Source organism: Phodopus roborovskii, unplaced genomic scaffold, assembly GCF_943737965.1.
Source record: "Phodopus roborovskii unplaced genomic scaffold, PHOROB, whole genome shotgun sequence".
Lineage (NCBI taxonomy): Eukaryota > Metazoa > Chordata > Mammalia > Rodentia > Cricetidae > Phodopus > Phodopus roborovskii.
Genome location: NW_026126770.1, coordinates 62904 through 81654, shown reverse-complemented (window position 1 = coordinate 81654; position 18751 = coordinate 62904). Strand labels below are relative to the sequence as shown.

General features: G+C 38.1%; 1 protein-coding gene across 1 annotated transcript in view; it reads right to left on the bottom strand.

Moving 5' to 3' along the window:
* Positions 1-18751, bottom strand: part of LOC127214583 (melanoma inhibitory activity protein 2-like) — a 108874-nt gene that overhangs the window by 42054 nt on the left and 48069 nt on the right. The window contains 1 exon segment of the mRNA XM_051174945.1: positions 18268-18327. Within this exon segment, the coding sequence (XP_051030902.1) occupies positions 18268-18327 (60 nt within the window).

Below are 18751 nucleotides of genomic sequence, written 5' to 3'. Positions count from 1 at the left end.
GTGCTATAAGACAACAAAAGGAGATCAAGGGGATCCAAATTGGAAAGGACGAAGTCAAACTGTCTCTATTTGCAGCTGATATGATAGTTTACATAAGCGACACAATAAACTCTACCAGGGAACTCCTACAGCTGATAAACACCTTCAGCAAACTAGCAGGATACAAGATAAACTCAAAAAAATCAGTAGCCCTACTTTTTTCACACGACAAAGAGACAAAGAAAGAAATCAGAGAAACATCACCCTTTACAATAGCCACAAGCAACATAAAGTATCTTTGGGTAACGCTTACCAAACACTTAAAAGATCTATATAATAAGAACTTTGTGACTCTAAAGAAAGAAAGTAAAGAAGATACCAGAAAATGGAAATATCTCCCATGTTCTTGGATAGGTAGGATAAACATAGTAAAAATGGTAATCTTACCAAAAGCAATCTACCGATTCAATGCAATCCCCATTAAATCCCACCACAATTCTTCACCGACCTTGAAAGGATAATAATCAACTTTATATGGCAAAACAAAAGACCCAGGATAGCCAAAACAACCCTATTCAATAAAAGAACTGCAGGAGGCATCACCATTCCTGACTTTAAGCACTACTACAGAGCTATAGTTCTGAAAACAGCCTGGTATTGGCATAAAAATAGACAGGTAGACCAATGGAATCTAATTGAAAATCCTGATATTAATCCACGAACCTATGAACACCTGATTTTCGACAAAACAGCTAAACTTATACAATGGGGCGACAAATGGTGCTGGCACAATTGAATGAGGGTGTCTAGAAGACTGCACAGACCATGTCTGTCGCCATGCACATAACTCAAGTCCAAATAGAGCAAAGACCTCAACATCAATCCAGCCATATTGATCCTCTTAGAAGAGAAAGTAGGAGGTACCCTTTAACAAATTGGTATAGGAGAACGCTTCCTGAATATAACTCCAGGGGCACAGACACTGAGAGCAACAGTTAATAAATGGGACCTCTTCAAACTTAGAAGCTTCTGTAAGGCAAAGGACACAGTGGACAAGACCAAACGGCAGCCTACAGACTGGGAAAAGATTTTCACCAATCCTATATCTGACAAAGGGCTGATCTCCAAAATATACAAAGAACTCAAGGAACTAGTCAACAAAACACCAAATAACCCTATTTAAAAATGAGGTACATAACTGAAGAAAGAATTCTCAATAGAGGAAATCAAAAATGCTGAAAGACACTTAAGAAAATGCTCCACATCCTTAGCTATCAGAAAAATGCAAATCAAAACAACTTTGAGATACCATCTTACCCCTGCCAGAATGGCTAAAATTAGAAACACCAGTGATGACTTATGTTGGAGAAGATGTGGATGGCACTTGAAGAAACCATACTGAATGAGGTAAACCAGTCACAAAAAGAGGAACACAGTATGTACTCACTCATATTTGGACTTTAGACCTAGGGCAAAGGATCACATATAATTCACACCAGCCTATAATTCACATCACCAGAGGAACTAGGATAGAAGGTGTATTCTAAGAGATTCACATAAAGTTCCTCACAGAACTGGGAAGGGACAAGTCCCCCAGAGCTCAGTTGAAGTGGCGGGGGCAGCAAATGGAAAGAGAAGTAGCAGAAAATGAGGGGGAGGAAAGGAAAACATGTGCGACCAGGAAGATTGAGCCTGGTTAGGAATAGAAGACAGGAAAGTGAGAGACAGAGACAGAGAGAGAGAGATCATAAAAGAGGGAGCCAATATTGGTTTGAAGATAAAATTGAACACAAAGAAAGGTCTAGAAAACTACAAGTCTGCTCCCAACTAACCATTTGAGCTTCCGTGGAAAGGCTATCATAAATGCCCTTCCTGAAGAGTGAGATCAACAACAAACTTATCCATGGAGTCCTAAACTTGTGCTTGATGGAAACAGGAGCAAACACTCATACATAAACACTGAGTCGAAGTAGAACCCGGATGCAGATGGAGAGGACAAGACCAGGCTGCAGAAACACATAGAGACAGCTTACCTGAACAAGAAGGAGCTAATGGGCCAGCAGACTGATAGCTGGGAAGCCAGCATGGGGCTGACTCAGGCCCTCCTGAATATGCCTCTCAGCCAGAAGGACTGAGCAGTCTAAGGGACCTCAGACAGTGGAGCCAGGATGTATCCCTGGTGCACAAAAGGACCTTGCGAACACATCCCCCATGGAGGGAAAACTGCCTTAACCTAGAGACAGGAGAGAAGCCCTAGTCCCTACTTCACATGACCTGTCAGATCTACATGACCCCAACTGGATGGCATTCCCCTACATATTGAATTGGGGTGGGGGGATGCGAGGGGAGGGTGGTTAGAGTGCATTGAGAGGGCAGAGAGGGTAAAAGGGAGGGAAGGAGGGAGGGAGGGATAGAGGGAGGGAGGGAAGGAGGGGGGAGAGAGGGAACTGGGATCGACATGTAAAATAATAAATTAAATTAAAAAATAATGCTTTGACTCCAATATTTAAGTTGAAGGACAAGTTACTGGGGGAAAGGATTTCTATTTTTGTTTCCACAGAAAATAAAAAGATGTGGATTTCTTCCAGACTAATGTGGTTTGATCACGCCAGACCACCTGAAACAGAGTACAAGGTGATCCTACATTCAAAACAGTTGGACAAAGCAGCCCTACAGACTACAGCCAGGATTTCTGAATCTTCTTCGAATCCCCATGTCAGCGCCCCTTACCAGCAGAATGTAGTTTGGAAAGAACGATGCCCACGTTCCCAAATATTGTGTATAAATGTTTGTTTTCATTTAATTGGACTTTGTTATATAGGGGGGGGGGGGGGGGGGGGGGGGGGGGGTCTTTTTTTTAAAAAATAAATAAAAAAAATTTTATATAATAAAAAAAACTTACATGTATATATTTACAGAGCAACTATAAATATAAAAAACTAAAAATTTGTTATAATACTATTTCTAAGTAATTTTTTTATATATATATATATAGCATCTGTATTTTTCTATGAGAACATGTTGTTTTTTAAAAAAAAAAAAAATCTAAAATACTTTTTAAGGTTTAAATAAGAATAGAAGTTAGAAAATATGAAATAGTGCACAGAATGTACTGAAATTTGATGTCCATTTAAAAGTTGTACTTATTTAAATAAGACATATATGGTCTGTTTCTTTAAGTCCCCCCCCCCCAAGAATGGGTGTTTTGCATGCACATATGTCTGCATGCATACTACAATCACTCAGTGTTCTGGAAGGATTGAATTGGGATACAGATCACTTGAAACTGGAGTGAAGAAGGGTTGTGATCCATCACTAAGTACTAGGAATGAAAGGGAGGTTCTCTAGGAGAGCAGCCAGTACTCTTAACTTATAAGCCATTTCCTCAACCTATGTAGTTTATTGAGACAAGTTCTTCTTAGATAGAGCACAGTGGCCTTGAAATCACCTTCCTCAATGCAAATCAAAACAACTTTGAGATACCATCTTACCCCTGCCAGAATGGCTAAAATTAGAAACACCAGTCATGACTTATGTTGGAGAGGATGTGGAGAAAGTGGAACACTCCTCCACTGCTGGTGGGAGTGCAAACTCATACAGCCATTTTGGAGATCAGTATGGCGGTTCCTCAGGAAAATGGGAATTAGTTTACCACAAGACCTGGCAATCCCCCTCTTAGGCATATACCCAAAGGATTCACATCAATGCAACAAAGATATCTGTTCAACTATGTTCATAGCAGCACTATTTGTAACAGCAAGAACCTGGAAGAAACCTAGATGCCCTTCAATTGAAGAATGGTTAATGAAGATGTGGCACATCTACACAATGGAATACTACTCTGCAGAAAAAAATAATGGTATCTTGAAATTCGCAGGCAAGTGGATGGCACTTGAAGAAACCATCCTGAATGAGGTAACCCAGTCACAAAAAGAGAAACACAGTATGTACTCACTCATATATGGATTTTAGAACTAGATCAAATGATCACCAGCCTATAATTCACATCACCACAGGAACTAGGATACAAGTTGTATTCTAAGAGATTCATATAAAGTCCCTCCCAGAACTGGGAAGGGACAAGTCCACCAGACCTCAGGTAAAGTGGGGGAGGACAGCTAATGGAGAGAGAAGTAGGAGAAAATGAGAGGGAGGAGAGCTAGGCATGTGCGACCAGGAGGATTGAGCCTGGTTAGGAATGGAAAATAGGAAAGAGAGAGAGAGAGAGAGAGAGAGAGAGAGAGAGAGACAGAGACAGAGACAGAGACAGAGACAGAGAGAGCCACTAAAAGAGGGAGCCAATATTGGTTTGAAGATAAAGTTGAACACAAAGAAAGGTCGAGGGAACTACAAGACTGCTCCCAACTAACAATCTCAGCTTCCGTGGAAAGGCTATCATAAATGCCCTTCCCGGAGAGTGAGATCAACAACTAACTTCTCCATGGAGTCCTCAACTAATGCCTGTTGAAAACAGGAGCAAACACCCATACATAAACACTGAGTCGAACTAGAACCCAGAAGCAGATGGAGAGGACAAGACCATGCGGTAGAAGTACATAGAGACAGCTTACCTGAACAAGGAGGAGCTAAGGGCCACTAGACTGATAGCTGGGAAGCCAACAGGGGACTGACTCCTCTGAATATGGGTCTCAGCCAGAAGGACTGAGCAGTCTAAGAGACCTCAGACAATGGAGCCAGGATGTATCCCTGGTGCACAAAAGGACTTTGCAAACATATCCCCCATGGAGGGATAACTGCCTTATTCTAGAGATAGGAGAGAAGCCCTAGTCCCTACTTCACAGGACCTGTCAGATCTATATGACCCCAACTGGATGGCATTCCCCTACATATGGTATTGTGGTGGGGGGTTGGGAGGGGAGGGTGTTTAGAGTGCATGGGAGAGGGCAGAGAGGTCAAAAGGGAGGGAAGGAGGGAGGAAGGGCTGGAGGGGAGGGAGGGAGGGAGGGAGGGAGAGGGAACTGGGATCGACATGTTAAATAATAAATTTAAAAAAAAAAAAACACTTTGACTCCAAAATTTAAGTTGAAGAACAAGTTACTGGGGAAAAGGATTTCTATTTTTGTTTCCACAGAAAATGAAAAGATGTGGATTCCTTCCAGACTGATGTGGTTTGATCACACCAGACCGCCTGAAACAGAGTACAAGCTGATCCTACATTCCAAAGAGCTGGACAAAACAGCCCTACAGACTACAGCTAGGATATCTGAATCTTCTTTGAATCCCCCAAGACAGCGCCCCTTACCAGCAGGAAGTTGTTTGGAAAGAACGACACCCAAATTCCCAAATAATGTGTATAAATGTTTGTTTTCATTTAATTGGACTTTGTTATATAAAATTAAATAAAAAAAAAAAAAAAAAAAGAAATCACCTTCCTCATGCCTCACCATACGCAAATGCTGGTATTGTAGTTAAAAAAAAAGTCAAAACTTGGCTAGTGATTTATACTATTTCCAGAACATTACAACACAAGGATGAAAATGTTAACACAATTTAAAAGTATATTGTATTAATATTTTGATATTACCAAGTTGCTCTGGCATTATTCTAATAAAACCAAGAAACTAGTTACAGATCCATGGGTAGAATTCAATTTCCCATTCTCACCACAGAGTCTTGTTTGGTGGCACTCTTCCTGGATTCCAACTTGGAGGATACTGCCCCATCCAGACAGAAAAATTAAAAAAGGAAAACTTCATTAGTTCTCACTAATTTCCAGTTTTCACTAATTTCCAAAGCATTTCCAGGTCCAAATGTCATTCACATTTTCCACTCTTCTGGCAGGGACAGGGAAGAACTCGACAGGAATACAATAGTACTCCACCTTAGGATCCCCCAAATAGCCTGACACCTATGGAAATTCCACCAGAACTGATATCTTTTTGCAGTGTGCTGCTAACCTTTCCAGCTTGCTCTCAGGCAAACTTGCCCTTTCAGGCAACTCAGGATGCAGCATCCACTACCTGTTTTCTACATGTATCATACTTTCCCTAAGTTCACATCATATACTTTTTGAGAAAAATACACTTATAGATAACTCAAGAAATACACATGAATATTTAAATTTCTGAATTATATTCTTTCTTAATGTTATTTCATTTAATACCTACATGAGATACACATCTTTCCCAGCTTCTGTGTGTAGTGAGTGATAATTGAAGAGGTCCTGACAAATACAATCTACTAAATAAGCAATGATTAAATAACATAACTAATTAAGAAGTACCCAAATTATTTTACTGGTAGGCTTTAACAAATCCATTGACATTTGCCTGCATAATAGCCATTACAGCGAAACAGGTTATATGTAAATGGATTTAGAACAATGAGATAATAGCTATGGAAGAGAGTAAAGTTTTTATTATGGCTAGATATAGGAAACCCTTACTAAGGCACCAAAGCTAACCTTCAATACATACATTAGTTGGCATGCTTAAAATTTTTCCCAAGAAAGGGCTAGAGAGATGGGTTCAATGTTAAGGGTCCAGTTGGCTCTTCCTTAGGACCTGTGCTTAATTCCCCGCAGCTACACAGCAGCTCACAGCCATCTGTAATTGCACTTCTAGGGGATCTGATGTCTTGTTCTGACCTTTTCCGGCATCAGTCATGCATGTGATACACAGAAACGTGATGGTAGAGATGACAGAGTCATGGAATATCTGCCAAGGAGAGTTGCTAACAGGGAGTGCATCCAGCCCAATAGAAAGAAGTGGCTTGCAGTCAACAAAGCTGAATAGAGTTGGAGATCTAAGAGGATTTTGACATCACATGGAGATGGAAAGATTGGAGTTTGCCCATTCGTTTCTCAGTCTTCCTTGGCCCAGTATTTCCTCACTCTTCTCTTTATTTGGAATGTTGATGTATATCCTGTGCCATTATATGTTAGAAGTATATGATCTGCTTTTTGATTTTGATTTTAATGGGTGATTACAATTAAGAGATTGCAGGATTCTCAGAAGCAACATTGAACTTTCTAACATTGTTGAGATACTGTGATAGACTTTGGGGGCTTCTAGAGTTGAAAAAATGTATTTTGCAATGATATTATTATAAACTTCTAGTGCTAGTTAGTGACAGTTTAAAAGTAGCTGGCCCACATACTTTCACAGGGAGTGCCACTGATAGGAGGGTTGTCTTTCTTGGATTTGGGGTGGGTATGTTCATTTGGAGGGAGGGTGACACTGTGTGGGCAGGCTTAGAGGTTTCCTATGCTCATAATACCTTCCAGAATTTCAATAGTCTTCCTATTGCCTACAGAATGTAGGATTCTCAGCTCGTTCTCCAGACGCGCAACTACCTGTACACCAGCATTTTATATGCCATGATGAAAATGGACTGAATCTCTGAAAATATAAGTGAGCCACTTCAAATAAATGTTTCATTTATGCTCTTATCTCTTTCTCTCTCTCTCTATCTCTCTCTCTCATGCTCTCTCACACTCTATCTTTCTTTTGTCTTTCCCTCCCCAGGCTAAATCTTCCTAGTCCCACCTGATTTTTCTCTCCTCCCCTACTCTTTATTCTGGCATCCTCTCCACTCACACCCCCCACACTCCCAATATGCTAAGAAGATCTAGTTCTATTCCCCTTCTATGAGGGAACTTGTATGAATCTCTTAGAATCATCCTTGTATTCTAGTTTCTGGCATTATGAAATATAGGCTGGTGATCCTTTGCTCTATGTCGAAAATATATATATGAGCGAATACATACCATGTTCTTATTTTGCTGACTGGGTTACCTCATTCAGGAGGTTTCCTTCAAGTTCCATCCATTTGCCTGTGATTTTCAAGATTCCATTGTTATTTTTTCCACAAAGCAGTATTCCATTGTGTAAATGTCCCACATCTTCTTCATCCATTCTTCATTGGAGGGACATCTAGGATGCTTCCAGGTTCTTGCTATTACAAATAATGCTGCTATGAACATAGTTAAACACATTTTTTGTTGCATGGATGTGGATCATTTGGGTATATGCATAAGAGTAAGATTGCCAGGTCCTGTGGTAGACCAATTCGCATTTTACTAAGGAACTGTGATGAAGATCTCCAAAATGGCTGTACAAGTTTCCAATCCCAACAGCAATGTAGGAGTACTCCCTTTTCTCCACATCCTCTCCAGCATAAGTTCTCATTAGTGTTCCTGATTGTAGCCATTCTTGCAGGAGAAAGATGGTATCTCAGAGTTGTTTTGATTTGCATTTCACTAATAGCTAAGGATGTTGAGCACTTGCTTAAGTGTCTTGCAGGCTTTTTGATTTCCTCTATTGAGAATTCTCTCTTCAGTTCTATACTCCTTTTTTAATAGAGTTATTTGGTGTTTGGGTGACTAGTTTCTTGAGTTATTTGTATATTTTGGAGATGAGCCCTATGTCAGATGTAAGGTTGGTGAAGATATTTCCCCACAGTGTGTGCTGCCTTTTGGTCTTGTCAACTGTGTCCTTTGGCTTACAGAAGCTTCTCAGCTTGAGAAAGTTCCATGTATTAATTGTTGATCTCAGAGTCTGTGCTACTAGATTTATGTTTAGGAATGAATCTACTGTACCAGTTTCTTCAAGGGTACCTACCACTTTCTCTTCGAAAATATTCAGTGTGGCTGGATTTATCTTGATGTCCTTGATCCATTTGGATTTGAGTTTTGTGCAAGGCTATAGATATGGGTCTATCTGCAGTCTTCTACACACTATCATTTGTTGAAGATGCTTTCCTGCTCCCATTGTATACTTTTAGCTGTTTTGTCAAAAATCATGTGTTCATAGGTGTGTGGGTTAATATCAAGATTTTTGATTTGATTACTTTGATCTACTTGTATATTTTTCTGCCAATACTAGGCTGTTTTCACGAATATAGCTCTAGTCAGGGATTAAAGTCAGGGATGGTGATGCCTCCTAAAGTTCCTTTGTTGTACAGGGTTGTTTGGCTATCCTGGGTCTTTTGTTTTTCTATATAAATTTGATTATTATCCTTTCATGGTCGGTGAAGAATTGTGCGGATATTGATGGGGATTGCATTCAATCTGTAGATTGCTTTTAGCAAGATTTCCATTTTTACTATGCTTATCCTACCTATCCAAGAGCATGGGAGATCTTTCCATTTTGTGGTATCTTCTGAAATTTATTGGTTTAAATAAACAGTTCTTGATATATAGGTCTTTCACTTGTTTGTTAAGCATTACCCCAAGATACTTTATGCTGTTTATGGTTATGGTAAAGGGTGATGTTTCTCTGTTTTCTATGTCAGTCCCATTGTCCTCTGTATACAATAGGGCAACAGATTTTTTTTTTAGTAGATCTTGTATAATGGTAGTTTGCTGAAGGTGTTTATTAGCTGTAGGAGTTCCCTGATAGAAATTTTTGGGTCGCTTATGTATATTGTCATATATCTACAAATAGTGAAATTTTGGCTTATTCCTTTCCAATTTGTATCCCCTTGATCTCATTTTTTGTCTTATTCCTTTAGCTAGAACTTCAAGTACAATATTGAAGCAATATGGAGAGAGTGTAGCCTTGTGTTGTTCCTGGTTTTAGAGGAATTGCATTAAGGTTCTATCCATTCAGTTTGATGTTGGCTGTTGATTTAATATATATGCTTTTATCATGTTTAGGTATGTTCCTGTTATCCTTGATCTCTCCAAGCCCTTTATCATGTAAGGGTATTGGAATGTGAAAAAGGCTTTTTCAGTAAACCCTGGTTTTTTTTCACTCTCGTTTATATGGTGTATTACATCAATCGACTTTTATATGTTCACCCATCCCTGCAACACAGGGATGAAGCCTGTTGGTCATGTTGGATAATTTCTCTGATGTGTTCTTGGATTTGATTTGCCAGTATTTTATTGAGTATTTTTGCATCTATGTTCATGAGGGATATTGGTCTATCCTTCTCTTTCTTAGTTGTGTCTTTGTGTGTCTATGGTACCAAGGTAACTGTGGCCTTGAAAAAAATGTTTGGGAATGAACATTTTGTCTCTATTGTGTGAAACAATTTGAGGAGTATTGGTATTAGTTCCTTTTTGATTTGCTGGTAGAATTCTGCACAAATGCCAACAGGCCCTCGGCCTTATTTTGTTGGGAGGCTTTCATTGACTGCCTAAATTTCATTGACGGTATTGGTCAGTTTAAGTTGCTTATCTGTTCTTGATTTCCTTTTGGTAAGTGATAGTTATCCAGAAATTTCTCCATTTCCAATGAATTTTCAAATTTTGTGGAGTATAGGTTTTTAAAGTACAACCTGAAAATTGTCTTCACTTCCTCAGTGTCTGTTATTATGTCCACCTTTTTGTTTCTGATTTTGTTAATTTGTGTGTTCTCTCTCTGCTTTTCAGTTTAGTTTGGATAAAGGTTTGTCCATCTGGTTGATTTTCTTAAAAAAAAAAAAAAAAAAAACAAAACAAAACAAAAAAAAAAAAACAACCCTTTGTTGCATTGATGTTTTGTATCATTTTCCTTGTCTCTATTGATTTGTGCCCTCAAATTGATTATTCCCTGGCATCTACTCTGGGGTGACTTTGCTTCTTTTTGTTCTAAGTCTGTTAGCTGTGCTATTAATTCTCTAATGTGACTATCCTCAGTTTTCTTTATATGGGCTCTTATGAAATGAACTTCCATCCTTCGTAGAAATCTTTTCTTTTATTTATTTATTTTTTTTAATTTTATATAACAAAGTCCAATTAAATGAAAACAAACATTTATACACAATATTTGGGAATTTGGGCGTCGTTCTTTCCAAACTACTTCCTGCTGATAAGGGGCGCTGTCTTGGGGGATTCGAAGAAGATTCAGATATCCTAGCTGTAGTCTGTAGGGCTGTTTTGTCCAGCTGTTTTGAATGTAGGATCAGCTTGTACTCTGTTTCAGGCGGTCTGGCGTGATCAAACCACATTAGTCTGGAAGGAATCCACATCTTTTCATTTTCTGTGGAAACAAAAATAGAAATCCTTTTCCCCAGTAACTTGTTCTTCAACTTAAATTTTGGAGTCAAAGCGTTTTTTTTTTTTTTTTTTTTTTTTTTTAAATTTATTATTTTACATGTCGAGGAGATTGACTCGTAGAAATCTTTTCAATATTTAACATGAGTTTGTGTATGTTGTGTCCTCATTGTCATTGAATTCTAAGAAGTCATCCATTTCTTTCTTTATATCTTCTTGACCAGGAATGGTCCAATTGGACATTGTTCAGTTTCCATGAGTTTGTAGGGTTTCTTCGAGATTTGTGTTGTGGTTGAATTCTAGCTTTAAAGCATGGTGGTTTGATAAGATACATAGGAATATTCCAATTTCTTTTTTTAATTTGGTGAGGGTTTTTTATGTGGCCTAGTATGTGGTTGATTGTAGAGATGGTTCAATATGGATTTGAGAGGAAGGTATATTATTTGTGTTTGGTTGTAATGTTCTGTAGATGTATCTGAAACCCAATGTAGACATAGCTTCTGTTAGTTCTTGATTCTTTATCAAGTTTTTGTATGGTGGTCCTGTCTAGTGGTATGAGTGGAGTGCTGAAGTGTCCCACTAGGAGTGGATGAGGTTTTACATGAGCTTCAAGATTTAGTAGAGTTTCTTTTACGAATGTGGGTGCCTTTGTATTTGGGGCATAGATGTTCAGAATTGAGAATTTGCCCTGATGGATTTCTCCTATGATGAAAATGAAATGACTGTTTTCATCTCATTTGATTGATTTTGGTGTGATGTCTAACATGTTAGGTATTAGGATAGCTATACCTGCTGGCTTCTTGGGTCCACTTCATTGGAAGATCTTCTCCCAACCCTTTACCCTGAGGGAATGTCTGTCTTTGAAACTTAGATGTGTTTTTTGTATGCAGCAAAACCATCAATTCTGTCTTTGTATCCATTCTTTTATCCTGTGAATTTCCATAGGTGAGTTAAGACCATTAATGTTAAGGGATAATAAGGACCACTGATTGTTAATGCTTATTTGTTTTAGATTTTTTGTAGGTGCTGGTATTGTGAATATATTATCCATGCTTTAACTTTGGTTTTGGTGAATTGGGATTATCTATTACTTATGTCTTTGTGAGCATAGTTTACTTCCTTGGGTTGGAGTTTTCGTTCCAGAAATTTCTATAGGGCTGGATTTGGAGATATTCATTGTGAAAATCCAGCTCTGTCATTAAATATGTTGTTACCTCTATCTATAATGATTGAGAGTTTTGCTGGGTATAGTAGCCTTGTCAGGCATCTGTGAACTCTCATACTTGTAGAACATCTACCCAGGACATTCTGATCTTGAGAATTTCCATGGAGAATTTAAGTGGAATTTTGATCATTCTACCTTTATATGTTATCTGAAATTTTTCTCCTGCTGCTCTTAATATTCTTTCTTTTTTCTGTATGTTAGGTGCATTGATTACTATGTGTTGTGAGGTCTTTATTCTTTGGTCCAGTCTATTTGGTGTTGGGTTTTCTTCTTGTGCTTTTATGGGCAAGTCCTTATTCAGATTGGGAAATTTTTCTTCAACGATTTTGTTGAACATGTTTTCCACACCTTTGAACTGGGCTTCTTCACCTTCTTCTATACCCATTAGTCTTATCTTTTGCTTTAACCAGTGTCCCACATTTCCTGGATGTTTTGTGTTAAGAATTTATTGGACTTATGATTTTCTTTGGTCGATGTATCTATTTTCTCTAGTTTATCTTCAGCCCCTGAGATTCTCTCTTCACTCTCTTGTATTCTGTTGGTTTTTCTTGAGTCTGTAGTTCCTGATCATTTGCCCACTTTTTCTATTTCCAGCATTCCTTCAGTTTGTGTTTTCTTTATTGTCTCTATTTCTGTTTTCATGTCTTGAACTGTTCCTTCAACTCTTTGATATTTTTTCTTGGATTACCTTGCTTTCTTTAAGCACTCACAAAAATGCCCCACACAAATTATATTTCTACATTCTGATCTTGCTTCTTCAAGCAATAATGCTGGTTACACTGCTCTATCTTATATATTCTTTAAAGGTTTTATGTAGTATAACTCCTCGTTATCCAGTGTAGGTTGAGTATTCCTTATTGGAAGTGCCTGGCACTGTGTTTGCAATTTTATATGATCTGGTAATTCCTTCTGTATATATTTTGTCTTATTGGTTGATGAATAAAATAATGATTGATTGATTGGCCAGCCAGAAAATATAGGCAGGACTACGAGATGAGAATGCTGCAAAACACAGGTGGAGGGATAGTGATTTAGTGCACCAAAGAAGTAACAGGATGGAGAATTCTCCCATAAGCCAAATCCAGGTGGAAATACATGATTATAGAAATGGGTTAATAAGACAGAGATAGCCAATAAGCCCAACCACCAGCCAACTGTCGTATACCCAATATACCATCTGTGTATTCATTTAGGACTAAAGGGTGCCAGAGTCAAACAGGATGAAGAATATATATATATATATATATATATATATATATATATATATATATATAGAGAGAGAGAGAGAGAGAGAGAGAGACAGAGAGACAGAGAGAGAGAGAGATGTGTGTTTATAGACCTTAAGTGTTGAACATCAAAAATTTAAAATCTGCTCTATGAAATGCTTCAAAATTCACAAAGTTTTGAGTGCTACATACACCCACAGTGTCATTGAGAGCACTCTGGATTCCTGAATTTCCATAGTTCGGGTGGACACTTGCCTTAAACTGTGTGGAAGAAGAATACAGATCAGAACAAGGAGCTACAAAGGATTTTGCTGTTTGGTTGTTTTTGAGGTAGAGTCTTACTAAGCAATTCTCAGAATGGCCTGGAACTCACTCTGTAGATGAGGCTGCCCTCACGCTCACAGAAATCCTCCTGCTTCTGCACCTCAACTGCTAGAATTAAAGGGATGTGCTACCATATCTGGTCTAACATTATTTACCCGGTTTAAAAAAATAAGTAAGTCTATAATTACAAGCAGTTGTGTTATTTACCCAAAAAATTTTCTCTAGAAATATAAGTAAAAGCAGTGCCTATACTTCACAAATGTCTACTCACAGATTATTTTAAAGGTAAAGTGAGATGAAAAGATAACATAAGGGAGATTTTAGAGTAATGAAAATGTTTAAATACTATGCTTCCTCCTCCTCCCCCTTGAAGGAAAGGTGAGGTTCTGAATAGACCCTCCAACACAGTTGGAGAGAGAATAGCTCCTTTCAGTGAAGGTCAGCACAGTATATAGGGACCATATGGGAAGTGCTCTGGAATAATTAAAACAGCAGTTGTATATACAAGGTTCTTTTGTGCACCAGGAATACATCCTGGTTCCACTGCCTGAGGTCCCTTAGACTGCGAAGTCCTTCTAGCTGAGACCCATGTTCCCATGGAGGGCACTCCCTTAACCTAGAGACAGGAAAGAAGTCCTAGTCCCTACTTCAAATGACTTGACAGATTTATATGTCCCCACCTGGATGGCATTGCCCTACATGTGGAATTGGGTGGGGGGATGGGAGGGGAGGGTGGTCAGGGTACATGTGAAGGGGGAGAGAGGGTAAGAGGTAGGGAGGGAGGGAGAGGGAGAGAACTGGGATCGACATCTAAAAGAAAATAATAATAATACTAATAGTAATAATAATAATAATAATAATAATAATAACAATGATAATAACAGCAGTCTTAAATGCAGATCCAATTAGCTGAACCATAAGTCAGAATCACATTCAACAGCTCTCATCATGTTATCCTACTGTCTGTCAGCTTATGTCTAATATGTGCCCTGAACACTGCACAGATTTGAACAGAGCATGGTGTTTTTGAAGCTTTTCAACAAATTAGAAGTTTATTAAAATAACAGCATAAGGTACATATATAAATACTCACACCTTGAATTCCCTCAGCTTTACACCTATGTAAAGAATTCTGATATTTTCAAGGTTTTCTTTTTAAATTGGCGTGTGTGTGTGTGTGTGTGTGTGTGTGTGTGTGTGTGTGTGTGTGTCTTTCTTTCTTTCTTCCTCTTATTCTTTCTTTCTACCTTTCTATCAACATGGGGGTCATGTCCATGAAAGGTACAGTGGCCAATGAGGCCAGAGGCATTGGATCCTCTAAAGATGAAGTTTACATGGACCTTGAGCTATTCAGTATGTGTGCTAGGAACTGAACTCAGGTCCTCTGCAACAGCAATATGTGCTTTTAAAAGCTGAGTCACCTGTTCATCTCAAAAACAATTCTGATTTTTAAAATAGGAAGGTCATAAATTTGAGTGGAATGGTGCTTATTTTTATATTTATATGTTCAATGTGGAAGGCAGGATACAAGCTCTAGAGAAATTTTACCTGGGTAAATAACACAACTCTCAAGATGTATTTTACATAAAACCGAAAGAAAAAACAACAGAACCACACACAATGCCAAACTATTATCTACTGTATATAGCCACACAAGTTAAACAAAGGTTGCTGTTGGTATTTAGGAGTCACTGATAGGATTGAGGGAGGATGATGTGCATATGCTTTTTGTGTTTCTATGTTAGCTTGTCATTTTTTGTGTTGCATTTTATTTTGTTTTCTGAAATGGTTTCATTATGTACCCCTAGCTGGCCTGGAATTGGGTATGCATACCCAATTACCTGAAAATGAAAATGATTTCCCTTTTTGACTCAGAGTATGATTCAAACGTGTCTGACAACATACACAGATATTTTTGGAAATTTGTGACCATATACTTCCCAATAATCCAACTTAACCAGTATGATAAACGTATTTACAGAGTGACATCTCCCATCACCTTATCATACTGGTTAATGAATAAAGTATTGTTGGTCAATAGGAAAGCAAGACAGGTAGTACTAGGAGACAAGAAGGATTCCAGGAAGTAGTAAGGAGGAGTCAGCATGGAGAGACTGGGGAGACCAGATGCCGGCCCCATTCCCCGTAAGATGAAACCACTTGGAAATTCTTAGATTAACAGAAATGGGTTAATACTTAAGAAAGAACTAGCCAATAAGAAACTAGTACCTGGCCAACAGCATTATATCAAATATAGAGTCTCTGTGTGTTATTTGGGGCTAGGGTGGTGGTGGGCCCAGGCGCCGGGGGGAAAAAACCTACTACATACATGAAGGTTTGCAATGTGAAAGTGCTTGATTTAAGTCAGAGCCACATAGGTCATGGCCAACCATGAAATGTTCTAGTCACACAGTTTGGGAGACACAGTTTGGGAGGTTTTATTTTGTTTTGATTTTTAGTTTTTTGAAAGAGCATCTCTCTGTGTGTAGCTCTGGCTATCCTGGAAATCACTCTGTAGACCAGGCTAGACACAAAATCAGAGATCTACATGTCTTTGCCTCCCAAGTGCTAGGACTAAAGCCATACACCAACACTGCCCAAGTAAAAGTCAGATTATAAAAGTAAACAAATTCATAAAATACTGTGGAGAATCAGAAATTACTTTTGAATTCTTCAAGTTGAAGACTCAAATATCACCATGTATTAAATATATAATCCAGATGACTGATACCCCTATCATTTTACAAATTCATCATTCCCAATTGTGATTATGCTTCCAAAGGTAAAAAAAAAATCAACAAAATCAGCAACAAAAGGAACTTAAACACCAGGGAATTCCTGTTTCAAGTACAGTAAATCTTACAGAGTGTGTACCATCCCAACAAATGGTCTACAGAGACGATCAAAGCATGGTTGACCCATCATAGTGGCATCGTCTATATATTTGTCCCACTCCAAGCATTGTTACTACTTGAAGTCTTCAATATTTGCAGTGTAATATATATTTACATTTTAGTGAAATATGACTCCCAAAATGATTGCTGACGTCCATAGGTAGTTGAAGGTATATTCTACCCATGAAGATTTCTCTTTAATTCCACTTCAACTGGAAAGCACAATGCAAATGATTAGCTCTTTGGAAGTCATTAAAATGCTAACTTAGTAAATCACCAGCAGAGGTACTAAATACATCTTTGAAGGGCTAAGCTCCCTGGGATTATTACAGTCATCAAACTCTAGACCTTGTCTTAACTTTTAAATCAATACTCTGAAATTTGCTTGATAATTAAAATAACCATTCAAAAATTCTTAAAGTATTGTTAATATGTAGTCACAATGCTATTCCACTTAAATACTTCTCATTCATTCTCCCCAAAAATTACTAATGGTACCTTATTAATAGCACTGTGCCTTTAAAGGACCTGTCAGGACACTTCCCTGAGAAAATGAAGTATCAGTCATTTTCATTAATGCTAATAAGCCAAAACCCAGAGTTAATGAAACAATTTCAAATAAAATCACCACTACAAAATCCTAAATACTGTTGGGTGAAAATGTTAATTTAAACTAAACTAAACTATTATATACAATATATATGGATACATGATATGTATTTAAAATATGGGTTATAAAAAACACTACCTCTGCCAAATGCTGTCTTTATAAAATCAGGTGAATATCCTGCTTTAGTTAGTCTGCAAACAAAAAACAAATATATCTATGTTACTCATCAGAAAGAAACACCACATTTTAGGCAAAGGCCAATTCCAAAGCAGTTCCAAGCTCAAAATCTACTGAAAAAAAAAAGAAAAGAAAGAGAACAACCACTGATCTGCCCAGATCCATTTCTACAGTTCCACACTTCTTATGGAGGTCTGGCTTCTTCTTAGAGGTGCTCATGTTTACAACTGGATGTTTCTATAAATTGTACTTGGTTGAGTGCTATCTTACAGAGTATACATACATTCATGAAGTAGAACATACTAGATAAACTAGTAGAAATGTGTCATTTTATGACTAAGGAAACTGAGGCAGGGGCTTTAACTGACTCTGAAAGGAAAAGGTCAGGGCAACAGTGCAGAACTGCTCTGAGTTACCCACACTTCCCCTTGTAAAATTTAAAATTCCACTAAATGAGGAGACTATTGCATTTCTAAAGTTTGTATCTTTAAGTGTTACATTTCTAAAAAAGTGCTACTTAATTCCTATTTCTTAGACTTGAAATAGAACAGCTTTATTTACTAGGAATGAAGTACTCTGAGAAAGCATCACAGTGTCAGAAAGGCATCCTTTCTTTTGCCCACTCTTGTTTTTTCTACACTCATCATTCTGTAATGTTTTTACCTGACACTTTTAATAGTGTGATTTGTAAAAGCATCTTGAAGTGTCCCTGAACTAACCAAACAAAAGTATTTCACGCAAATTAAACTTCATAGTACTAAAACTGACCAGATATTTTAAAACATTATGAAATTTACTACATTTATTTTTAAAAAATATATTTATACAAGTATTACACAATGAAGAAACTATTTCAAATAAAGTATTCTTATGAATACTTACTTTTGTCTCATCAGAGCATTTTTTCTCTTTAATTCATTGACGTTGCTTTCCAAAGTACGAGCTTCCAGCTTGAAGTAAATAATAGATTTTGAAACTATATCTATAAAATCTCAAATGTCTAGAGCATGATGGCATATAACTTCACGACTAAAAACAGGTTAAGAATCTGCACTTATCTTTTTTCACCCCCATCACCATGCTTCTTTCAGTGACCCCCATCTCCTGACTTCTGCTGGAGTGCCAGACCTCTCCCAGAATGCCTATCCATGCAGGACCACACTGAGTCCCTGCCTACCTGATCTTTGGCCCTCATGACCGGGACCCTGCTGGAGGTGAATCTGGGACCAGTTCAGGTCCAATTCCTGCCATACCCTTCCCTGGAAACTTCCAGGTTAGCCCTGAATGTAGCTCCCACCTACATCCAGTAGCCATCGAGAACACTCCTAGAACTTTGATCCACAAACCACCCACCCAGAATCTGCCCTTACCCCA